Raw genomic sequence first — 26522 nt, forward strand, 5'->3', positions numbered from 1 at the left:
TCTGAAGGAACTGCCAGGACCCGGGTGGTAATGACTGAAGGGCGGCAGCCGTGGTCCTGCCGGTGGGGTTTAGGGCACAAAGCAGGGCCCGCAAAAAGGAGTATTCGCTCTGGCAGCACCTCGGCCCATTGCCAGTTCTGGCTCAGAGCAGAAAGCACTTCCATGGGACAATCTGCATACCCTGCGGGAGCGGCAGGCCATATGTGTGCCTGGAAAAGAAAGCCAGAACTAATTAAGATGAAGTGCTTCTTTCCTCCTCTAGCTGTCACCTGCCCTTGCACATCAGTTGGGGCAATCACATTCTGACTTTTCCCTGGATTCACCGTGTGTCTTATGAACAGTAGCGGCCAGATTGTCTTCCTTGCTCACACATTCTGCCATTAATGGAAGGGCTTTCTAAAGGTGGTCATTGTATTTACATATCAATGCCTTTCGCGGACACCACCCTTGCCCTCAAGCTTAATAATTCCACGTTAAAAGCATCTGGGCCTTGCGATTTCTTTCTTCTATGGAATCATTCTCAACTCTGCCTTTTTATGATTCTTTGAATGAAAGAAATTGGAGAGGTGTTGCTAGCTTTCCATATGAAGTTTGCATTGACTTAACAAAGGGAGAGGAAATGTTCCTGTCTGAGTTAGGGAGATTTTATTGTGCACCTTATTTTTTTAGCACTGAAATGTTGATGCCCTGCTCATGCTGGCCAATCAAGAGGCAGTGCCACACATCCCTAAGTGGATCCCAAAGCGTGTCAGAACACAGCGGGGTAGGTGGTAGCAAATTCAAAGACAAAGAGATGTACGAGACTGAGGAGTTTGGCAGCAAGCTCACTGGACTGGAGCCACTGGACCTACATTCTAGTCCACTCTAGTGAGTCTCCACATCTAACCACTGTGATGCCAGGAGGCCAGTGAACGTTGGAGGCCTCAGTTGAGTACTTTCTCAAGTGAGGGGCTTAAAATGGGCTTAGAAGGGAAGGTTCGTGTATTCCAACCCTGACCTTCTGCAACTCTCAGGGTCTCATTCAGTCAAGTTGGAAGAAGAGCCAGAGCGTATTAAATTTTACTTATATGCAATGAACAAGGCTGTAAATTCTAAAAATTACTGCATTTTTAATTTGCTGCTTTAATAAACAAATTTGGATTTGTGTAATACATTTCTGTCTTTAAAACAATCTACTCCAATTAGAATCCGAGTTTTATAGCTATGAAAAGAGATCCTGGAGACATGAAATAATTTAACTGATGCTACTGGGCAAAATTATTAACATGAGAATATTCAGACTTCCTACTCACCTAGCTTACAGAAGAGATCCTATAATGAAATTACCAGCTCCATTTCTCCTTCCTCAACATCCTAATGAGGAAATTTTTCTTGCTGGAAGAGATACTAAGGGGATATGTGTAATAACAGGCTGAGTGAGAAGAAGCGAAGGAGGAGGGAAGTTTGCTTCGTGGGAGAGGGATTGGAGGTGCTTAACCAACTGTGCTGTGTGGGGAAAGTGACTAGAAACTTGAAATAGCATTTTAGTAGGTTTGTTGAGGACTAATTATGGCTCCCTCAAAGATGTAAAGACGAAATTTACTTTTTAACTCTTTGTGGCTGTTGAAATGTGCTTCCTGAATGTAACCCCATTTTAACACCAAATTATGTGGTACCAAGATTTTTGAGGACTACCATGCTAAATGAAAATTAGACATCCCTTTCCAAACAGCTTCTAAGATTGCCTCAAGTTTAAACAGGACCCCTTTTGTTCATGCTTTTATTTTCTCTTGAATCCCCCTGCCTACCCACCTGACAAACACTTAACTAAGTGCCTTTAGGTGCTAGAGATGCATGGGTGAGTTCAACATAGAACTTTCCCTGCCAGAGATCCCAAGGTTCCAGGCTCGCCTGATGCAGCTCTGGGTGGGTGGACACCAGTGGATGCCATTGGCCTGTGGGCTTGGAAGAATTGGGTGGAGACTTTATCTAGCTACAAATTAGATGGCAACATTATTCCCCATCATTTCTAACCCATCCTATTTCAAATTCATCCTCTTCTTGAATGACTTTCTTTTCCCTGGCTTTATTCTGCCAATAGATCCAGATCATTCCCAGGCTAACAACAATTTCGTCATATGAGAGGATGAGAAATCATGACCCACAAAACACCAGATCTCTAAGTAAAAGCCCGCTTCACTTGTAAAAGCATTAATAAAGCAGGGTACCTGGAATGTTCCCAGAAAACCACTAGAATGAGCTGCAAGGATTTCCTTTCAGTGTGATCTCCTTTTCATAGCAGTGACATTTGAAAGAAGACTGTGATTAATTCTTTCTTCAACTGATGTTTTGGAATACCTCTAGATATCAAGGTCATATTTTAAGGTCATTTAAGTACACATCAATACTTTAACATGGCATTATTTATACTTACATTTCAGTATTTTTTTGTTGTTGTTGTTAACAAAAATATCTATAACAATAGTATCTATCTATTAAGATTGTGTTCATCGGGAAGCCTGGTGGCTCAGTTGGTTGGGCATCTGATTTTGGCTCACGTCATGATCTTGCCATTCATGCGTTGGGGCATCACGTTGGGCTCTCTGATGACAGCTTGGAAGCTGGAGCCTGCTTCAGATTCTGTCTCCGTCTCCGCCCCTCCCTGGCTCAAGTTCTGTCTCTCTCTCTCTCTCAAATGTAAATAAACATTTAAAAAAAAATTTAAAAAGATTGTGTTCATTGGTAATTAACAGCAACATCTACAACTACAAAAAAATACTTCAGTGGCTTAAACAAATGAGAGGTGTCTTCTTCACATGGAACAGGATGGCTGGAGGTAGGCGGCCCAGGCTGGAGTAGCTGCTCAAGGATGTCCAGGAATCAGGCTCAGTCTATTTTCTTGCTCTGCCATCCATGGTGTATGGCTTCTGACCAGATGACCACCACAGCATGGCTGCCGTGCCTCCAGGAAAGAAGAAATGAGGAAGAAAAACAGCCTTTCTTCAGCCTAGCCTTATTCTAGAAGGCTGTGTCTGTATTTCATTGATCAGAACAGTGTCATGGTCTCCCCTGGCCTCAAGGGAGTCTAGGAAGGGAGAGACTTGACTTTCCAACCTCTGTAGTAGAGGCAAGCAAGGGAAAAGGATGTAGAATTGGGTGTCAAGTAAGCCAGCCTGACACCTGCACGGTGACTTCTCCCATATATAACAATAAAGGCAACTTACCTGCTAACTGCTTTCACAATAACATACAAAAATTGTGAGGGCACACTACTTTCTAAATTATAAAATGCTTCGTGAATGTTATTCCAGGGTATATTTAAATGATTAATCGAATTTTCATCTTCCAAGAAATTCTATTAAGACATTGTGCATCTTTTAGTTTGATTCCATTCTTGATATATTAGAAATATGTACCCTCAACAAATAAATTTGGAGTAGTTTCTTTCTTTCCTGTAATCATTCATAATAATTTTTGACATTTGTCTGGGTCACCTCGGGTGAACATTTCCCTTTCTATCTCCAGCTATTGTGTTGTTCTCCAATTTATCTTTTTGTATCTGAGAGTAGGACCTGTACCTGAATTATACAAAGGATGGAACTGCAGATTCACCAGCTACATATTCTTCTTCCTTTTTCTACTGCACTTTCTGTCCTGGTGTTGATTTATTGGGCTGAGTAGCTGCATGCAGACAGCTACATGTCAGTCACGTGTATCCTGATTACTCATTATGAGCCTTAGGATGCCATACGACTCACTAATGAGCACATTATAATGCTGGCCAGTGCTAATTAGATGATAATCATGTGCACTGCTTTATTTACAGTCTATTCATTTAAATTAATTGGGCATTTAATTGAACACAGTGTGAAAGAAATTGGAATTGGGTTTTAAAGTTTGTTTAAGTTATTTTCATCTCCCACCTCTTATAGGCAGGTGACATTATTCACTTGATCTGGAAATTCAGAACAAATACAAATGGACTAAATGTTTGTTTTATAATGATACACACACATATGTAAAGTTATCTCAAAATGGGTTTGGAAACAGCAACCAAATTTGCAATTTTTTGATCTCTACTAACATACTTATGTGACCTGATTACAGAGAGATTCTACATGCATAAGAGATAGTATTAAATCCAGCACTTAGTTGGAAATATGAAGTAGGATCCTAAACCAACCTAATGGAAATGTTCTGTTATTTTCTTAGGGTAGGAGATTTACATTTAATTCATGAATAAATATGTGGCAAACTATACCTAATTATGATCCTATGTATTTTCCTCTTTCAGGACACAATATCAAAATACCTCAGGGTATACGTTTTTAAATGAATGCATAAGTGCCAAAAATTGCATGCATGAATGCATTGCTAAATTCAAAGTGTCTTTTCATTGAAATTATTTCTTACGAGCATACATAGAGTAGACATCGAGTCACTATATGAAAGAGTTTCCAGACAAAATAATCTAGAGGTCAATTCTACTTTTTTCTCAAATAACATCATTTCTGTTTTGTGGTTATCTGCTCTCATGCAATTTTGAGATGTACCAAATGACTCAGGGTGTCTTTTCTAAATAAGTTGGAAAGTGTGCTGCTCTAATTATTTATAAGAATTGCTTATAGAAAAAAATCATAAACAAATCTTATAAATTACCTGGGATAAAACTTGTCTTGGGAAGAGAACTCAAGGGGATTAGATGAAATGGCAATTTAAAAAATTAAATTGTATTACGTTAAACAATCTTAGTTTTCTCTCTTTGTCGACTCAAACCAGTAAATCAAGTAAAATTAATGATGTGAAGAATTTTAACCACTCTTTGATAAGGGCCTATATGACTCTGTCATCATAATGTTTGATTCTGCCAGATTCTACCACGATGCTTGTTACTTCAAATGAGTGTCATGATCTTCAATCTAAACAAGTTCTGCAAAATTTGCAAGTACGGTATAAAAACATGTTCCAAGGGAAAAGCTGGGCTCATGTTTTTATAAGACTCAAATCATGCAGGGACAACTGAGGCCCAGGCCAGGAAATCTACAAAACTGGATATTCTAACCCTATCTTTTGGATATAGTAGCTGCTAGTCACATATAGCTAGTGGGAATTTGACATGTGGCTAGTCTGAACTGAGCTGTACTATAAGTATAAACACATCAGATTCTAAATATTTAATATGATAAAGTAAAATTTAAGTTTAAAGTAAAATATTTTATTAATAATTTTATATCGATTATATGCAATAGTAATATTTTGTAGATTTTGGATTAAATGAAATATATTAGCATTAATTTCACTTGTTTTGTTTTCCTTTAATGTGACTAGAAAATTTAAAATTACACATGTAGTTTGCATTAGTGACTTATATTTCCATTGGAAGGCACTGCTGTAACCTAATGGGCTGGTTGTCTTGGGGCTGACAAATTATTCACTACTTGTATACATTTAAAATGATTATTCAACCAAGAGTCTTGAGTTATCACTGTATACCAAGTACTGAGAAAGTAGTAGGGATACTATGAACTAGACACAGTCCCTGTCCTCAAGGACCACAGACATTTAGTATGTGCAGGGAGCTGTGGCCATACAGAGGATAAATGACTGGAAATAAAGACTACCAAAAATTTGGTACAAATCCTTCCAGATATCTCTTTAAGCATATAGATACATACAAACACATAAACACAGACACATATATACATAACAGATGTGTGAGGTGTGTGTGTGTCTGTGTGTGTGTATAGATAGAGAGAGAGAAAGAGATGGGTAGATGGTATCATACCACCCATCATGTTCAGAAACTCACTTTTTATGTACAGCATATAATGGACATAGTTGCACAAAAACAATAAACATAGGTCAATAGAATCATTTTATTGGCTTCATGGCAAATATCACTGTATATATGTGTCTAAACTATTTTACCTTTTCCCCATCCTCTTATTTATGGACTTTTAGATTGTTTCCAAGTTATTCTGAACAATAAAGGAAGAGACAACAATGCTCACTTTTGTGATTAGAAATTTAGAATAAACTATGAGAAGTGGGACTCCTGGTGAATCAATTTCTGGACTCTCTTCTGTTCCTGTGATGTATCTTTCAAATCCAGTTTCAGTACCTACTGTTTTTATTATTGTGCCTCTGTGCTACATTTTTTCTCCTTTTGTTTTAATTTGTTTACTTTATTAAAAAAAATTTTTTTTTTAATTTTTTAATGTTTACTTATTTTGAGGGAGAGAGAGACAGAGTGAGAGAAGGGGAGGGGCAGAGAGAGAGGGAGACACAGAATCTGAAGCAGGCTCCAAGGCCTGAGCTGTCAGCACAGAGCCGGTGCAGGGCTCCAACTCATGAACAGTGAGATCATGACGTGAGCCAAAGTTGGACACTTAACTGACTGAGCCACCCAGGCACCTTACCTTTGTCTTTTAAAGTAATATGTTTTATTGCTATTTGTTAAATTTGTAACTAATTTCTACCATGGAATATGAGGCTCCAGTTCTCTTACACTCATGTCCTATCGCTAAATCACCTCTCCCACATCTTTTTATCCCCTTTCATAACCTATCTCTAATTTTGGTTTAGATCAGCATTCAGCATTTACATTGGTATGGCTTTGTAAATAGCATTCTTGGGTGAGTCATGCAATTGTATTATATTACAAATAATATAAATATATTTCCTTTCATGCAGAAGTTTTCTTTTCCCCCCGAGCTAATAGCTAATACTCTTCTCTGTCTCTCTCTGTGTCTTTCTGTATACACATCGCTAATTCACCGGCAAACTCTGCCAGACAGTATGTTGGAAAGTATAGTAGAATCACGATTTTCCTAGAGACATCCCTCTTGGAACCTCATTTCCTTATTTCAGTTGGGGCTGGCTATTTACTATAAATAACTACAGCATAGTTGGGATTTCCCTTCCAATTCATCCTGGAGATTCCCATCACCTCATTCTGTTTTTTTTTTTGTTTTGTTTTGTTTTTTAAGTAATTTTTGAGAGAGAGAGAGTGAGAGAGAAAATGAGCATGAGCAGGGGAAGGCAGACAGAGAGAATCCCAAGCAGGCTCCACACTGTCAGTGCAGAGCCCAATGCGAGGCTTGAACTCATGAACCATGAGATCATGGCCCAAGCCGAAATCAAGAGCCAGGCACTTAACCAACTGAGCCACCCAGGAACCCCTCCCCTTGCCTCATTCTTGAGTTAGATCACCTGTTTCCTGGGTCCTATACCCTCTCCTCATTTACTTTTATTTCAGGGAAACCTTCCTTTGGCTTCCTGAGAAAAGATGTATAGGGAGGTAAAGTTTTGAAACCTTACATGACTGAGAATTTCTTTAGACTCCTGTCATTCTTGAGAATAGTTTGCTGGATATAAAATTCTAGGCTGGAAATAACTTTCCCTAAGAATTTTGAAGGCAAATCTTTTCATCTTCTGGCTTTTAGTGTTATTGTTAACAGGTCCTATGTCATTATGATTCTTTATTATGTGTATCATGTCCCCACCCCACCACCCCTGATAAATTTGAGTATCTTCTTCCCCAATTTCCTAAAATCACATAATAGTGTGCTCAGGGAAGATCTTTATTTATTTATTATATTCAACACTTTTGAACCCTTTCAGGATGAAAATTTACATCCTTCAATTATAGGAAATACTTTTGGACAATTTAAATAATTTATTCCCCTCTTTCTTTCTGGACTGCAATTAGCTAATTACTGTACCTTTTGGATTGATCCTCTAAAATTTTTCTTTTTCTGGGGTGCCTAGGTGGCTCAGTCAGTTGAACATTCAACTTTGGCTCAGGTCATGGTCTCACGGTTCGTGGGTTCAAGCCCTGCATCGGGCTCTGTGCTAACAGCTCAGAGCCTGGAGCCTGCTTTGGATTCTGTCTCTCTCTCTCTCTCTGTCCCTCCCCCACTCACACTCCCTGTCTCTCTCTCTCTCAAAAATAAACATCAAAAAAAATAGTTAAAATAAAAAATAAAATTTTTCTTTTCCTTTTTTCTTCTTGTCTCGTTTTGTCCTACCTTCAGAGAAATTTCCCCAACTTTCTCTTCCAATTCTTCTTTTTTCTACTATAAACTTTTTTTATCTGGGGTTATGGGATGAGTTTGATCATACCATGAGCCCATCCTGAAAACATTAGAAATTCAAAAAGACTTGGAATAAGTGTCAGAACAGAGAAAGCAAGTAACCCCATTATCTGAGAAACATTAATAATGTAAAATTGCAGAGAACATATCTTTGTTAGTGATACAGGATGTGGGATAGATATGGAGACATTGGTGCTCCCTGGTGTTGTAAAATAAACTTGCAACTTTATTTATTTCTATATTTTTAAGATTATAATCCTTTCTCCCTTGTCACTGAGCCTCAAAAAACAACTATTTCCCACATCATTTCAAAGCCTCTGTAGTCAACCTTTTCATGCTTATCAATAACTTTCAAGTACCTTATTTAAAAAAAAGTTATCTTTTTTTAATGTTTATTTTTGAGAGAGAGAGACAGAGAGACAGACAGAGTGGGAGCAGGGGAGGGGCAGAGAGAGGGGGAGAAACAGAATCTGAAGCAGGCTCCAGGCTCCGAGCTATCAGCACAGAGCCCAACGTGGGGCTCGAACCCACAAACCGTGAGATCATGACCTGAGCTGAAGTCCGGCACTCAACTGAGTGAGTCATCCAGGCATCCCAAAAATGACTCATTCATTTTTCACACCCCACACATTCTACCCCAGGAAACTGGCAGCCTCCCAGCGCAGAGCTTATGTTCTTTTCCTCTGAAATGCATACTTACACAAATGGATTCTGGTCTTCTTTCTTCAATATTAGAGGATGAGCCCATGCATACTGTAAAATTTAATTCCTTCTTGCAGGCATCTTTATTCTGCAACATACTTGTCATTGCTGTTTTTCATAACTTAACTAGAATGCTGTCCCCCACACTCTCCCTCCTTGATTTGAATTTTTTTTTTTCAACGTTTTTATTTATTTTTGGGACAGAAAGAGACAGAGCATGAACGGGGGAGGGGCAGAGAGAGAGGGAGACACAGAATCGGAAACAGGCTCCAGGCTCCGAGCCATCAGCCCAGAGCCCGACGCAGGGCTCGAACTCACGGACCGCGAGATCGTGACCTGGCTGAAGTCGGACGCTTAACCGACTGCGCCACCCAGGCGCCCCTCTCCCTCCCTGATTTGGAAGCCATTAATTCTTCTGACCTAACTAGTTAACTTGCTAAACCACCTTTATGGTTATTTACCAGGAAACACTGGACCAGAGACAAAAATAATATACCTCAATATACAAACAGCTCAGGCTTAATTTGTAGGCAGAATGTGATTTGTTCTCCACGGGAAGAAAAAATTTACGCATCGAGTGCATTTGGGAAGGAGAGAGAGTAGGAAGACATCTTGATGGCAGGACAATTTGGTAGGAACTGTTACAGAATTTTTCATTTGTGTTGTCAAGAGCTCTTTTTGTATGTTCATTTTTATGGACTCTTATTTTTATTTACATAGATAAGAATATCTTCTCATCTTGTTATATACATTTAGCATTGGAATGTTTTCCTAATCTTTACATTGGCTCTGTTACCTCTAATATTCTTGTTCTGGGCATTCTATTGTTGTCATTTTGCTTTTTGTGTTATAATATTTCCTCAGTGCCTGGTGATTCTTGACAGTCTATTCCTGTAGAAGAGTGAGACACTGAAAGGCCAATTGGTGTGTGTTGTTAGAAGGTGGGCTTCACAGTAGAGTAATCTGGTTGGGGAGTTTCTTTGGAGGATTTCAGGCATTGGCCTGATAAGGTATCTTTTCTTGGATTGGCCAGTTTCCCCAGAGGCTACTCCTAAAATCTTTTTTTGCCAGAGGAAGAGGGAGTTGGAATTTTTTCTGCTTGTGTATTTATAACTTTATATTTAATCCCCTTTTCTCCTGTATGTTTAGCTGCCCCTTCCGATGTGACTTGTGTCTCTAAGTTCAAGCTTCTCTCAGTGAGATTCCCCACCCAGTCTTTTGCAGGAATTAGGGAAGGGCAGCCATCCTGCTGCAGGAGGAGGGTTTATACTTCTGTTTCCACACAGGCAACCAATACGAAGGGTGGCAACAGGGACTAAAGGCCTGGGATACAGTCTTTATCCCAGGTTGCTGTCCTTTGTTTCCCCAAAGTCTATTCATGAAATAAAAATACTGCATTTTATTTTGTCATAGTTTCACATAGCATTATACAAAAAAGCCACATTAGTAGATTCTAATGACTTCACCCCTTAGGCATTACACCCTGATTCTACAAATCAATACCCCTTCCTAGTAAGTCCTTGTGAATACTTGCCCCTTTCTGCCTTTCCCATTCTGAGAACATCCAGAGTATCAAAGTCCTCCTTTTCCTATCCCCATCCTTAAAGATGAATGAATCTCTTTTAACATGAAAGAAAATTTTAGTCAGGAAATAGTTGGGTGTCAGTCTTCCTGTTGTTTTCACATATGACCTTGGTCCAGCTTGATAAACATTTGTTGAGTGCCTATTATAAGTGCATAGGCTCTGGGTACACTGAAGTTTCAAAAATGCATAGGACAATCCTCTGCTCTCAAGGAATTCAAAGTCTCATTTACTCTATGCCTTCCCACTAATTCCCATGTAGTAACTGCGAATGGCTTCTGTATGGAGAAGCCACTGGGTGATGGCTGAGCAGTTGCTTGCCATTGGATTTTAACTCACGCTAACCCTAGTTTCTTTCATTTTCTATATACAGATATTTAACACTAAATTGTTTTGAAAGCCATTAGAAATTAGCTTGGATCCCAACATATGACAATGTCTGAAAAAGTAAAGTATTATCATTTCTCCTTAAAGAAAAAAACACAACCCCATGGCACTCTTGTAATTGGTACATCATCTGTACATGAAGTTCTTGAGTCAGGTCAACTGATGGGGGCTCCTGTGATGACTAGTTTGTAGTAGGCTCCCTTCTGGTCCATCAGTTCTTCATGGGTCCCCTTTTCAATCACTACCCCCTGTGACATGACAGCAATGATATCTGAGTTTTGGATGGTAGACAAACGATGAGCAATGACAATGCAGGTCCGACCTTCTCTGGCTTTGTCCAGGGCGACCTGCACTGTCTGCAAAGAGAAGGTGGAAAGTTGATGCAAAGACACATGTTTGTACCCTGGCCCAACATCTCAAGAATTCTGCTTAATACTACTTGAGCAGCATTGCTATACTCAGGGGTTAAACCCAAAGCCTTGACAGGAGAGAAAGGATCACATAAGTACTTGCTGTATGCAATGTCTCAATGATTTAAATTGCATTCTACAGGGGCGCCTGGGTGGCGCAGTCGGTTAAGCGTCCGACTTCAGCCAGGTCACGATCTCGCAGTTCGTGAGTTCGAGCCCTGCATCAGGCTCTGGGCTGATGGCTCAGGGCCTGGAGCCTGTTTCCAATTCTGTGTCTCCCTCTCTCTCTGCCCCTCCCCTGTTCATGCTCTGTCTCTCTCTGTCCCAAAAATAAATCAAAAACGTTGAAAAAAAATTTTAAAAATAAATAAATAAATAAATAAATAAATTGCATTCTACAGACTGAGAACTTTCAGTGAAGCAAGAATGAACCAAACTATGAGGTCACAATATAACTTTACAATACCTGATGGTCTAATTTGCAAAAAATGAAACCAAAGGAATCATGTAAGGTAGCAGTTAAGTGGTCATTACTGATATTGTTATTCATTAAGGACATCTTAGGTCTCTTTAAACTGAATCCTGATTTTTAAGGAATTAATTATAAATGGCAAATTTCATAGTTTTGTTTTGTTCAATTGCATTTCCTTCCATGCACATCAGATGTCACCTCTTACTTTGTGTTTTGTGCTATCTCCCTGCTCTACCATGTAACTTTGAAATTATAAAATAGGAAATGCCTCACAGATGACCTAGATTATTTTACTTAAGAAAGCTAACTACTAGCCCTTGAAAAAGCATCACCTAGCCTAGAGAATCTTAACAACAATTCTTAAAGTTAAAATATGCTTTTTCATTTGAAACATTCCTATTTTGAATCACTTCCTCTAGATTATTGTCTTTTGTTCCACCAAGTATTGGCCATTTATACTGTTAATGAATCATAAAATTGAAAATAGTGCCATTTCATAAGGGCAAATATTACAGCAAAAGACCCATTTATAATGATCTAAGACTTTAGAAAATCAATACATACCTTTTCACTTTCTGTGTCTAAGGCAGAAGTAGCCTCATCTAGTAGCAAGATTTTAGGATCTCGTACAATGGCCCGAGCAATAGCAATCCGTTGTTTCTCCCCTCGAGACAGTTGAGACCCCTGGGGCCCAACATTAGTTTCATATTTCTGGAAAAAGTATGGTGAGTTTGAGACCCAGAAACAGTCATTGCTCCTATGCTGTATGGAGCCCACATTAATCACCTCTCTGAGGATTTAAACAATTTTTGTTTTTTTTTTTAAATTAGGAATAATAAATGAGTCCTTCTATAAAGGATATAAAACCCATTTAGGAATATAAAAAATATATAGCATTTGTTGGGAAATTAGAGGATTTTATATCTCCATCTCTGCATTTATTTTAGGTTTGTGGTGTTTTTTTTTTCTTTCTTTCTCCCTGTCTATAAGATCTCTCTGATTTAAGATTCCCGGATTTCCAAACTCTCATCTGGAAGAGCTTTCCAAGATGGAATAATCCTGTGAATGCAAGGGCCCTTTGAGAGATCTCCTGGTCCATCCTCTTATTGAGGAGACATCATTCTGGAACATAAGCTTAGTTACAAATCCTCACTGTGCTGTCTAGTAGCTCTATGAGCATGATCAAATTACCTAAATTTCTGTGAGCAGCAAACTTGCCTGGAAAATGAAGATGTTAATCACTAGTCCATACATTTACTGCAATTATGAAGGAAAATTCCTAGCTAGATGCTAGGCATGGCTACATAAAGAATAGTTAGCATTCACAGAATATTTATGATGCTTTAGGCATCATATTAACTATTCTAGCCAGGTGATCATTTAATACTCACAGAAATAATTTTCTCCCTACTTTACAGATTACAAAACTTAGGCACAGACAGGTAAGAAAATTATGCAAAGACAAGTAAAAAGCAGAACTCGAAATCCACGTGTGTCATGTTTCTGAGACTTTGCCCTTGACCACTGCTCTCCCCTGCCTTCCACAACAAGGTGTGTTTCCTTCCCCCTGATTCCCTTGCCTCCTGACAAATTCTAACCACACCAAGTGAGAATCATGACAGCCTACTTTGTCCTCGTGGAGAAAAAATGCTCAGTGGAGGGTACCATGGGTTAAATCCATATGAGAAAGAGGCAATAAACTGCCTCTGAGCCACTGTCTCCCACAAAATGAGAAGGTGCTCAACAAAGATTTGTGGAATAAATGAATCTTCCAGAGGGAACACAGCTTTGCTTTTCATTCAGGATACAGTACACAGTAATTTCCACATGCTCATGGATTGAGCTACCCAGGTTAGAATCAAGCTAAGACTTAAGGGCCTTTGTGAAAAAACAAACAAAACAAAACAAAAAAAAGGAAAAAGCCACCCCAAACAACACAAAATTTATAAACATAATCACGTGCAAAAAAAAAAAAAAAAAGTAATTTAAAAGTGGTATTTAAAAGAAGTCCAAAGGTTAAAAGTTTGGTTCCTAAAATTTAGTTTCCATGTGTTAACTTTTTTTTTTTGTGATCAACCACCAAGAGACTCTTGGTGGATGGAAAAATGCAAAGTCAATATTGTACTAAGTTCAAACTTAGCTCTGGAAAAGTGAGATGCATCAGGGCAGATGCAACTTACCTCATCAGGCACAGTAAATGCAGCCAAGTAATGAAATTATGGGGATGACAATAATACTAGCAGCATAATGACTATCTTGTGTATTCTTTCATTTTCATGTAATTTTTTGCATTTTGTAGATGATCGAGTCTCAGAAAAGATAAGTAACTGCCCCAAAGTTACACAGCTAGTAAGTGGCAGAGTTTGGATTCAAACCTATATCTGTTCTGAATCTCAGGATTGTTTCTCACCACGCTACACTAATGCTCAGTATAATACTGCTTTAGGTATAACAGGTTCTATGGCATCCTTTGCACTGGATGATATAATACTTCCCAAAGCTCAAGAGTATGTTGGTGGAGGCCATTTATTTTGCTTAAAAGACAGAGACAATCCTAGGGCACTAAGAAAGAAACCGTGTTGACTTTGACCTTCTCTCTGAGCCACAGTCATAATACATTTTGGCCGTTCTACCTCTACCCATCCCCATCACCCATAAGGAGGTGACCTGAGGTACTCACCTCTGGGAGTGACATGACAAAGTCATGCAACTGAGCCTGCTTTGCAGCTTCTATGACTTTTTCCATGGGAATTTCCCTGGTGTTGTCCCCATACTTGATGTTGTCCATTATGCTACAAGCAAACAGCACCGGTTCCTGGGAAACAATTCCAATGTTCGAGCGGAGAAACTGGACATTTACTTTTTTGCTGTCATGCCCATCTATCATCTGCCAATAGAGGTGACAGGCAGAGCATTAAGTTCTAGAATTCTAGCAGTGAGGAACCTTCATATTCTAGAGGTAGTATTATATAAGACTTTACTTGAGAGATAAAAATCCCAGGAATCATAAATAAGTGATGTTGCCTTTGACCTCTGGAGGTAGTATCTGTCAGAAGTGGTGTCAAAGTTATGATCAGACTATGGTTTTGTTTGTTTCCCAAAATTTAGCTGTGTAGGTATTTGAAACAAGAAGGGCACCCAGGACAATATTTTGTTAAAAACAAATTTCCCCTTATACTTTGGTGTAGCACATCCTTTACAAGTATGAACAATTGCTCAATTTTGAGACTCCACAGGTTATGAAACAGGTTTTTCTATGTAAAAAGCTATTGGACAATATAGCAATTAAACCTATTTCCTTGATTTTACTGATACTAACATGAGATAATAGACTCAAGTAAGGAAGGAGTACATTTATTCACCTAGTCAATCAACAAACATATATTAAGTTTTCTGCCACAAGGGCACCATGCTAGGGAGTCTTTTGTCTGCTATATAAAGAAAAAATAATCTCTATTTTCTAGTAATTCATGATCTAGCTAGGCAATTTAGTGCAGGAACTCAAATATCTACCATTTAAGCTGTTTCACTTAAAAGCCTTAATATAGTAAAGGTGAAGTGTGTCTAACATACTACTATAAAGTGTTTGGCCCTATGGTTTCAGAAACAGATTATGTTAAATGGTGTGAACACACTATATTGTAGATAAATTCTTAGCAATGGAAAAAGCAAACACTAGTGGGAAAAGATATAAGGCATTACTCAACAATTAGCCCTGGCTCATCTTCCTCTATTCATTTTCCATAGTACTTATAGATTGCAAAGCACAATTTAATACCTAATTAACTACTGGAGCAGCTCGCTAAATATTGTACATGAGCTAGTAAGGTAAACTCCTAAAAGACATAAGATATGCTTCATACTTCTTAGAATTTGCCACAGGGCCTAACACAGTACTGCAGATCACAGGAATTATGTGTTGAAAATGTTGAAGGCTGCATTTGGTAGCTTCCTTAAGAGTAAAGACAATTTTTAGCATTTATTTATTTATTCATTCATTCTATCTATTTATTTGTAATGTTTATTTATTTTTGAGAGAGAGCATGTGCGAGCAGGAGAGGGGCAGAGGGAGAGAAAGAGAGAGAGAGAGAGAGAGAGAGAGAATCCCAAGCAGGTTCCATGCTGTCAGCACAGAGTCTAACGTGGGGCTTGAACTCAAGAACCCTGAGATCATGACCTGAGCTGAAATCAAGAGTCAGAGGCTTAACCAATTGAGCTACCCAGGTGCCTCAAAGACATTTTAAAATTGCATAAAACGTGGTATTTTTTCCTACTTGAAAAAGGTTTGTAGAAATGTTTTACAATAATATAACAAAATATATTGTGTTTATGAAATTCAAGGAATCATACTAATTTCTTCATGGGCATTGCTTCTTACTTACGATCAGAACAAGCACTGAGTACATTCAGAAAAATATACTTAATATACGTATATGTTAATATTGGAAAGATCAAATGTGAAGGATTTGGGTCCTTATATGTCTTATAGTTCACAGTCTACCTGGGGTGATAGACAGGATAGTCTGACATTTTGGGAAACTAGACCCTCTCGTTTGCAGAGATCAGACCCCAGTGCAATGTGCTTTCTAGGTTCATCAATCACTACATATTTTTAAACAAATTAAAATTTTTATAACCAAAATTAATAACAAAGTGATTATAAGTTATATATAACCAACTCTTATTCCTTATTTTCACAATTTCCTGGATTCTTCCAATATCTCTTTGCTTATTTCTTTGCTTTGCTTTTTGCAAGGGAATCTTTAGTTGCCTCCTTCGAGTTTCTCTCAGCATTTCTCTTCATAAAGTGACCTGTCCTCACTGCAGTGAAGTTTATACTACCCAGGGAACTCAAAAAAGCCTTTATTTCAAAATATTAGGGTTAAACAATCACTTGTAGATCAGAATAAAACATTTTCAGACCTATGCCTCTGAATCATTTCTTAGAAAACTACTGATGGATGCACTCCAACAAAAGGAAAGTGAAACCCACGAAAGAGGATGATAGGGGAATTAGGAAATAATGGATCTAATCCAAGAAAACATTCAGGAAACTCAGGGTGACAACTGTTCAACAGGCACAGGTTGTAATTAGCCCAGGCAGTTGTAGACATGAGAGTAAGAAGCATGCCCCTCAGAAAAGGTAGCAGGATAGAGACATTGGAAGGATATAAGGATTTGATAAAGGCAGAGGATGCCAGAAAAAAAGCCTTTCATAAAAACAATCAAGAAAGAAAATGTAATGCTGATATATCTCACTACTTGATAATGGGATGAACAATATTTACATAATCATAATAAAAGTTGTTAGTTGATTGTTAACTTTTAGAGTCAGCCCAGAATTAAAGATAATAAATGTTATAAACGGAATGTTAGTGTTTTGCATTTTGATAATATAAAAGTATAGTTATTAGGAATGGAGAAATAAGAGGAAGGAGGAAGAGGTGAAAATAGACATAGAATTGTTACTCTTATTTTAGGAAATAAGAATTCAAGAGATGCTATCTGTAGGTGTAGAAAAGAAGCAGAATTATATTAATTAAATTTACAAACAGAAACTTTTAAAAGTGATATATATATATTGGGAGGAGGTGCATAAAAAAGGGGAAGTGTTGAGGGTAAGCTAAATTTCCATCTCTTAAGAATAAGTCAATAAAGAGTCTAAATTTGTTAAATCTTGAAACAGTGGCATAACCATATTACTTAGAGACATTGAGGCATTGAAAGACCTAAAAACATCAAATAGTTAAAAATAGTTGTCTTTGAGCAGAGAAATGGGGAGTGGTGGAAAGGGTAGCATAAGGGGTTGCTTTTTATTACAAATCTTTCCTATTTTATTTTGTGTTCCTCTGCATATATTATTTGGAAAGAAAGAAAAGGGAAAGAAATGCTCCAGAAAATAAGAAGCAAAGAAATTCACCAGTTTTTCAAAAATCCTTGCCAAAGCTTTATGGCACATAACTACCAATTTGAGTTCTTTACATTATCTACACTTAAGCTTCTTGAACTAGGATTGTCTCAGATTGTTCATACTAAATTCCCTCTCTTGCTCATTTATCATTGCGTTCTTCATCACCCCAGTCATTTTTTCCATTCGCGGTCATTAGCTTCCTGATTTGTTTGCACATTCTGCTCCATTTACAGGTAAGCAAATGCTTCTGTTAAACACACTCATCTCCAGCTTTGCAGTGTGCCCAGTTTTCTTTGTCTAACTGGTCAGCAGGCCATCTGGAACTGGGAAGTATATGGTATTAGAAATTGTAAGGTAGAATCAGGTCAACCAGCAAATGACTGGAACTAGACAATATCCATAGGGGAAAGTGTCCGAGGCAAGCACGTTCGAGTGAGTCTGGCGAGGTGTAATCTTGAAAACCACTTTTAAGGGCTTGGAGATATTCTGCAGAAAGCAAAATTCTCAAAAGCATTTGCACTGCTTACCACCTTCCCTTCGTCAGGATCATAGAAACGTTCCAAAAGCTGAATGCTGGTGCTTTTGCCACATCCGCTGCTTCCAACAAATGCCAGTGTTTGGCCTGGACGAACCGATATTGAGAGACCATTCAGAACTTGTACATTAGGTCGAGAAGGATATGTAAATTTGCAGTCAACAAAGTCAATCTGGCCTTGGAAGTTGTCCTGTGGATGGGAAGATTGGAGTTACATGTGCTCCTATTAGAATCTAGAATACTGAAAATGTACCTAAATCTGAGTTTTAAATCCTTGCTTAAGATACCTTCAACTGCATGCTGCCATGTTGTGAAATATAAAGACAGCCACTTAATGAAATGGCATTCTGTTCCCGATTCTGGCAGGTATAGAACAAAGGGATGCTTGAACAATGAAGTTAAAGACATGTGACCTCTCATTCCCATTCTAACCTAATGGGATTTCCTTGTCATCCATTCATTCTGAATGGAAGAGAACAACTAGTAGATATGATTCCATCACAGAAGCCAGTAACTGTCCAAACCCTTATAGTTCTGCTTCCCCTACAGATTTCAAATAATAGCATTAAACTTCAAATGACTCAGAAAGTTACTTGAGCCTGTATGGAAAAGGTAGTACCTTCAGTTGTACTACTTGAATTATGAATTTTAGAAATGGATAGACTTTAATAACGCAGAAGCTTCACTTTTATTGAGCTGAAGGAGGAACAGGTCATTTGATCAATTTACAAGGATTTCTGAATTTAGTTCAGCTTTATTAGGGTTTAGTTTTGTTTTGCTCTCTTGAACACACTGGATTATTAAAAAATTGGGGTGCCTGGGTGGCTCAGTCGGTTGAGCGTCTGGCTTTGGCTCAGGTCATGATCTCACAGTTTGTGGGTTCAAGCCCCACATAGGGCTCTGTGCTGACAGCTTAGAGCCTGGAGCCTGCTTTGAATTCTGTGTCTCCCTCTCTCTCTGCTCCTCCCCTGTTCATGCTGTCTCTCTCCTTCAAAAATAAATAAATAAATAAATAAACAAATAAATAAATAAATAAAAAATAAAATAAAGTAAAATAAAATAAAATAAAATAAAATAAAAACATTAAAAAATAGTTGGGTGGGGGGTTCCTGAGTGGCTCAGTCCATTAGGGGTCCGACTTTGGCTCAGGTCATGATCTCACAGCTCCTGAGTTAAAGTCCAGCATAGGGCTCTGTGCTGACAGCTCAGAGTCTGGAGCCTGCTTTGGATTCTGTTTCTCCTGCTCTCTCTCTGCCCTCCCCCTCTACCTCCCTCCCTCTCTCTCTCTCTCTCTCTCAAAAATAAACATTAAACAAAATTTTTTTTAATAGTCGGGGAAGATAAAAAAAAATACCTGTTGGGACTATCAATTAGAAGAAAAGATATTTTGTTGATATCAAATTGGTTTTCAGGGAGTCCACATTAATCTAGATAAACATGAATTAAATCAATATTATTGGACAGGAAGAACTGGTTTTTCTGCATTCCATACCGGAACATTAGTAGAAAACATGGTGGTTGGGTAGGTCTCAAAAGATATCCAGTTTCATTCATTCTGGAACTCAGTGTGCTTTATATTACACAGAATTCAGCATTCACTGGATACCATTGCCTTATTCAAATGCCAGATTTATGAATAAACTTTAATGCTAATTTACTTCATTCCTTTACACTTATAAATCTATTGTCTGTGTATTCTACATTCATGTGAATGAACCCATATACTGCAGGAAAGTGCTAGGTAGTATTGTATGACTAGCTGTTCACACACATACACACCACACACACGTGTACAGTCCTCCTCCCTCTCCCTCCTATTCCCTCAGTACTTACCCACTTTTCACCTGCACTACTGTACACATTAATTGGGGGTTGTCGGTCCAGCAGTTGAAAAAAGCGTGCAGCTGATATTTTAGCTTTGGCATAACTAGGGGTGTAAGCGGAGGCTTTTCCAAAAGCTGTCGCACTTAGTATCACTGAAGAGATCACCCTGTAATTGGATAGACACCTAGGTAGAGAAGGAGTGTGGCATGGTTGGTGTGACAGCCTAAGGGGCAGACGTCTGGGGGCCCGGCCCTGGTTCTACTAGGAAAGAATTGAGCAACTTTGAGCAGGTCACCTTCGACTTGTTGGGAATGGGGGCTTGGAGACACTGGTAGTTTTCTGAGGTGTTCTATGTCAACATGGTGAGGGGAAAATTGAACGAGGGGGATTCACACCTCCAAACCCTGCTTTAGCTACAATGGCCTCTTTTTCAAAGGTTTGTTTGAGAAAAAAAAATTTCCTGAGAATTTTTAAAAAAGGAGGAAGGGGGCTTGAAAGATCATCAGATCGGGTTGAGTTCTCACAAAGCTAACATTTTTCGAATCTATAATAAGTGCATAAAAGATAATGATTAGTGAAGCATCGCTAGTATGAAGCATGGGTGTCATTCACGCTTCAGACACCATGAGAAAGATAAAATTGTCCGTTTGCTTCTACAGTACTTATCCCAACTTCTAACATATTCAACATGTGCAAAATTAATGAGGAAATGGGTGAAGGGATAAATGAGTGATAAATATGTTGAGAGAGAGCTCTGGTGCTATACAGATGATGATGTGAGGGGCATCCTCCCAAGCTGACCATCTGCATCACCATGCCCAGAGGGCCTGCTTCTGCGGTGGTGGAGGGGAGTGTGTTTGTGCCTTATGAACAGCTCGTTCATAAGCAGGAATTCTTTTAGGCCAAACATCTCCAGGATCCCAGCCCAAAGCTTAAAGCAATGAAAAGCACCTGGAATAAAATGGGAAATGGTGGAAGATGATCTTTCAGTTTAAAAAAAAAAAAAATTAATGTTTATTTATTTTTGAGAAACGGAGAACACGGGGGTGGGGAGTGGGAAGCAGAGAGAGAGGGAGTCAGTTTTCAAAGAGAAGCCAGAAGTTGGGGATTTTCTATAGTTTCCCAATTTTTACATATTGTCCAATAATTCTTCAAATTTCTGACATAAACTAAGAAGTCAACAGTCTGTGATTTCTGATTTGGGTTAACAGCTCTCAATATGCAAAAATTTGGAAAAGAAGCTTTCCTGATTGGAGTGGGTATAGTGGGCAGGAGAAGAAATTTCTTCTGTATTTCTAAAAGAAAGATAGAAGGCAAGAAGACAGAACTCATGGCTTGAGGACAAACCCAAAAGAACAGATTTCTATTGGGACCACTTTTCCTAATGTCCTCCAAGGCTTTCTCAGACCATTTCGCCCTCATCCCTCTAACACCCCCGCTACACCCATATACATGAGTATCCAGTCCTTTGGTACCCTGACACACTTTGGCTCTCACCTCTAGAAATGTGAGACACTGAACTCAAAGCTAATCTTATCAGGAGAGCCGGCTTGAACTAGAAGAAAGGAACATAATTCCCCTGTCCTGGCCTTTGCTGTCTCTACCTAGGAGGATTCAGCTGGAAATATGTCTTCCTTGCAAGAGGCAGAGTTCTAATAAGATGGTTCTATGAACCATCTGATCCAAGGCCTCTAGATTTCCTCAGCATTAACCAGTATAATAAACTGTATCAATGGTTCATTTATCCTATTACTCTGTACACATCCCTTTACAATATAGCTTTTTTACTCCTCTGTGATATTGTGATTTATAGTAAGAAACATGTATTTGGTTTTTGGCTCCTATTCCTGGCACAACTGTTAAACCCTTGGAAGTTCCTAAATTTGGAGAACCATCAAGGTGTCTTTTGTTGTGTTAATGAAGTGACTTTGGAAGGCCCCTATTAACCTAAGGATGGGGGCTGGTTGCAGTTGCCAGGGGAGGCAACCACACAATTAGAGGTAGAAATTGGAAATTTCAGTCCTATCCCAGCCCCTCACCTCCAGGGAAAGGTAAGGTGTCTGAAGAAGAGTCTGAGGAAGGTGTTTTGGGCAGTCTTGCAGGACTGCATCCTTAGGCTCTGGGGTTCGATGCTGTCTCCAGGTAGAAGGTGTCAGAATTAAGTTGAACTGTAGGACACCCAATCAGGGATCAGAAGTGTGTGTGTGTGACAACAGTGTGACAATAAAGGAGAAACACAATCGGATCCTATCATTGAAAAGTAGATTTCATTCTCTTTTTTTTAAAATCTGGGTTTGGTTGTATGACTTTCCTTGGCCAGAGAGATATAAGAAAATGCAAACACTTTTCAAGTGTTTCACCTTGGGCATTGGGGCTTACTCTCTTCTGTTGTACTTGGACTACTGAGACCATAATATAAAGAAAACAAGCCAACCTGCTAGAGAAGTCAGGTGGAGACAGAAGCCCACTCAGAAGCCTGAGTGAATCAGTCCAGTTCTGAAGAACACCCTGACAGCCCATAGAATCTTCAGAAATAATCAATCCCAGCTGTTCAAGATACCAAATTTGGTATGGTTTGTTAAGCAGCAAGAGCTGCCTGATGGAACCAGGCCATTCCTCCCTAGAGTGTCGATCTTTTATGACCTTGGCATGATAGTCCTCACCTGAACACATAGCTGAAATGGAGCCCCTCATTGGGGATTAAGTAACCTCCATATCTGTAGGAAGCAGAGTTAGCAACAAACACTATGCACTGGGAAAAACCATAGCAGAATCCATAAACGTTCGCTTTTCGAAAGGCTGTCTTGAATGGCTTCTCCAGCTCAATCTCAAATGCTTTAATAAACTGCCTCTCTTTTCCAATTCCAGCAACAGTGCGGATATTGCTGAGAGCTTCATTTGTAACCTGGAAAATGAAAAGGAGTCTTAGGAATTAAAGAGCAGAAATAACTACTCTCATGACATGTCAGGTGCTACATGGACTTAATGTGGGGTAAATGGCAAAATGTGGTACAAATCTGTGATGGAGGCATCATCTAGACATCAAAGAACTTGTCGGACATCAACCTACCTGGATCATGAAGCAGTTAAACTCAAGTTCTAATTAATACTAACATGTTTTGTTTTTTTTTTGTCTCCACTTGTAGAAGAGAGAAGAGAACAAATGTACACACGCTTATCCTTGAAAACTTTTTAGCTTTTTTGGTAATTTATTGAAATGTCCAAAACAATATCTGTAGATGTCTTCTGAGACAAAATATATTTAATAATACAAATTTAAAATATGATTCTATTTTCTTAAAAAATAATCTGACCAAATATTATATAAGTATAAAGTTTATCTTTTAGTCTATACTATGAATTTGTAGTTGTTTCAATCTATACACTATGGTAAATAATCACTGTTTCTGAATTAGCATCCTGTCCTAAAGTAGCACAAAGGTGGGCTACTCTCTCCCATTGGCATATGAAACTTTTTGGCTTCTGTCTACTTGGGCGATGTTTACATCTCCTCTCTTAAGACACGAAACCTAGATAACAGTAAATTTGTTAAGAGAATAAAGGTGTGTATGTGTGCGTACATGATTTCTTATACCTGATAAATGTCTATGCCACCATCTCCTCATTTACCCCCGGTACAAGATACTCATTAGAACACACTTTTGGGGCGCCTGGGTGGCGCAGTCGGTTAAGCGTCCGACTTCAGCCAGGTCACGATCTCGCGGTCCGGGAGTTCGAGCCCCGCGTCGGGCTCTGGGCTGATGGCTCAGAGCCTGGAGCCTGTTTCCGATTCTGTGTCTCCCTCTCTCTCTGCCCCTCCCCCGTTCATGCTCTGTCTCTCTCTCTGTCCCAAAAATAAATAAACGTTGAAAAAAAAAAATTTAAAAAAAAAAAAAAAAAAAAAAAAAAAAAAAGAACACACTTTTAAAAGTGCATCGCTGAAACCTAAGAGTATTTGAGAAATAAATTGCATCTCATAGTTCTGTTTGGGAAAGACATTTGTCCTAAGTCTAGCAGACAATAAAGTGTGAAAATTAAAATTATCTGCCATTAAAAAGATGGTAGCTCCTCTCTGTGTGGGCAGCATGACCTGGGAAAAACATTTAGCTAAAAAAAACCAAGTAGACGGAAAGCTGAACTCTCCACTCTTGCAAATAAGAATACACCAAACTAGAATGTGGAGGAAATAACCATTGGAAAAGAAGTTGAACATGTAACCCTCTGTGTTTGCCCCGCTGTTTCTCTACACCTGTTTACACTCACAGCATCACAGCTTTGTTGTCACGGCCTTGGGGCAAAGGCACATATAAAAAAGGCTAGTGGGAGGTTTCCAAAGATTAACGTTTGTAGCCTAACAGCTTTCTTAAGTCTCTTTGTACAACTCATTCTCAGTGGTTTGTCTGACAGCCACTTAGCTGTAAGCAGTTTGAAAATTGGGTCTGTAAGATTACCTGGCCCGCTATCTCCAGAGCCTGCTTGTCTTCAGTGGCAAATCCTGTCAACATTCTGATCTGTATGGCTCCCGATAAAGCCAAGAAGGGGAAGAAGCACACTATAACCAGGCTTAGCTTCCAGCTAAAGATGAAGGCAATGATCATGGCCACAGTGATGTTAGTGAAGGAATTGACCATCATCCCGATTTGAGAGCCAGTCGCCTGCAAACCAAAAGCAACCAACCAATCTGAGACACACAGTCTCTTTCAACAAATACCACTATGTGAAAAGGCAATTTTATACTAAAAAGATTATTTTAAAAAATTATTCTGATAAAATATACATAACATGATGCTTATCGTTTTAGCCATTTCTAAGTGTACAATTCAGTGGCATTAAATACATTCACAGTATTGTGTAAACATCACCACCATCTATATCTAAAATCTTTTTTTTTCTGTAAGAGAGAGAGAGAGAAGATGAGCCAGCATACACACAAGTGAGGTAGGGACAGAGAGAGAGACAGGGAGAGAGAGAATCCCATAAATCATGACCTGAGCTGAAATCAAGAGTTGGACACTTAAACAAGTGAGTCACTCAGGCACCTGTCCAAACTCGTTTTATCATCTACAACAAGAACTCTGTACCCATTAAATATAACCCCCCGCCTCCTCCTTCTCCCTAGCCCCTGACAACCTCTATTCTTCTTTCTGCCTCTATAAATTTGCCTCTTCTAGGTACCTGAATGGAATCATACAATATCTTTCCGTGTCTAACTTATTTTATTAAGCTTAATATTTTCAAGGTCCATCCTTGTTGTAGCACATATCAGACTTCTATTCCTTTAAAAGCTGAATAATATTTCATTATATGTATATATCACATTGTGTTTATCCATTCATCTGTTGATGGACACTTGGGTTGTTTTCACCTTTTGACCATATGGATACTGCTGTTATGAATGAACACTGATGTACAAATATCCATTTGTGTCCCTGTCTTCATTCTTCTGGATATATATACCTAGGAGTGGATTTACTGGGTCATTTGGTAGTTCTATGTTTAGAAAGATTTTTTTAAAATAATGAACTCCCTAATGCATTTGAAGGCTGGGTTAATAAAAGTCCCTTTTATTCATGGTTTTTTGGAAGCTCATCTATTGTCTAATCTCATTTCATGGGTGTCAGAGCTCAAGCAGTCAGTGTGAGATTAATTCAGCTAAGTGTGGGCTGCATATATTTCACATGCCTATGCATTTGGTCTGCTTGGAAATGCTCAGGCGTTGGTCATATGGTAATATTTCTGATTATCCAGTGAAGACTGATGATTGTTCTGTAATTATACTTTTAAAATTTGTACAAGACTATTATAAGAGACCACTTTCTTTCTCAATGAAATTAGCTTGTTCATCAGTACAAAATCACATCCTGACTTAATAGCTGGCTGTTCAGTCAACACAAAATGGACAAAAAAGGTTCAGTCTCAATATAAGTGGAGAATGGACACTCATAGTAATTATTATTTATAATGAAAATTATTTGATGGTTCCAACTCTTCTTTCAGTTGCAGTTATGCAGATGTGACCAAAGGTTGGCACCTTCTGTGTAGAAAAGACTTGTGTGGGAACAACTGCAATGCCTTTTGTCAAAATTGTAGAGGCTTTAGCATTATTTAAAACAACCACAGGTAAGCTAGTAGGTAACGATAGGTGCTAAGGAAATGCGATGCAAGAATAATTTACCTCTGCATATTATATTGAAGATTCAAATGGAATATGAACTCTGTGGTCCAAAGAATTCCCTCCCATGTATTGATAATAACTTCCTTGAACACAGGAGTCAAAGTTAAATTTGGAATTCACTTATACACCTATATTTATAGCAGCATTATCCACAATAGCCAAAAGGCAGAAGGAGCCCAAGTGCCAAGTTGATTGACAGATAAGTGGATAAACAAAATGTGATCTATACAAACAATGGCATATTATTCAAGCCTTAAAAAAGAAATGAAATTCTGACACATGCTACAACATGGATGTACCCTGAGGACATTAAGCTAGGCGAAATACACCAGCCGCAAAAGGACAAATAATCGTATGATTCTACTTATATGAGGTTCCTGGAATAGTCAAATTCATAGAGCCAGCATGGGATGGTGGTTTTATCAGGGCCTGGGAGGAGAGTGGAATGG

The 26522-nt window shown here is 38.7% G+C and overlaps 1 protein-coding gene across 3 annotated transcripts in view; it reads right to left on the reverse strand.

The window, feature by feature from the left end:
• Positions 1-10156: 10156 nt before the first annotated feature.
• ABCB11 (ATP binding cassette subfamily B member 11) overlaps positions 10157-26522 on the reverse strand; it is a 91532-nt gene continuing 75166 nt past the window's right edge. For all 3 annotated transcript variants that reach the window (XM_025934958.2, XM_086718830.1, XM_086718831.1), the window contains 7 exons: positions 24350-24553; positions 22562-22803; positions 19908-20064; positions 18067-18264; positions 14309-14515; positions 12193-12339; positions 10157-11102 (listed from right to left, as the gene is read on the reverse strand). In XM_025934958.2, coding sequence (XP_025790743.1) covers positions 10902-11102; positions 12193-12339; positions 14309-14515; positions 18067-18264; positions 19908-20064; positions 22562-22803; positions 24350-24553 — 1356 coding nt within the window. In that variant the 3' untranslated portion in view covers positions 10157-10901. The remainder of the gene's footprint in view (positions 11103-12192; positions 12340-14308; positions 14516-18066; positions 18265-19907; positions 20065-22561; positions 22804-24349; positions 24554-26522) is intronic.

This window comes from Puma concolor, chromosome C1 (genome assembly GCF_028749965.1).
Source record: "Puma concolor isolate L17-30 chromosome C1, mPumCon1.1.hap2, whole genome shotgun sequence".
NCBI classification, from domain to species: domain Eukaryota; kingdom Metazoa; phylum Chordata; class Mammalia; order Carnivora; family Felidae; genus Puma; species Puma concolor.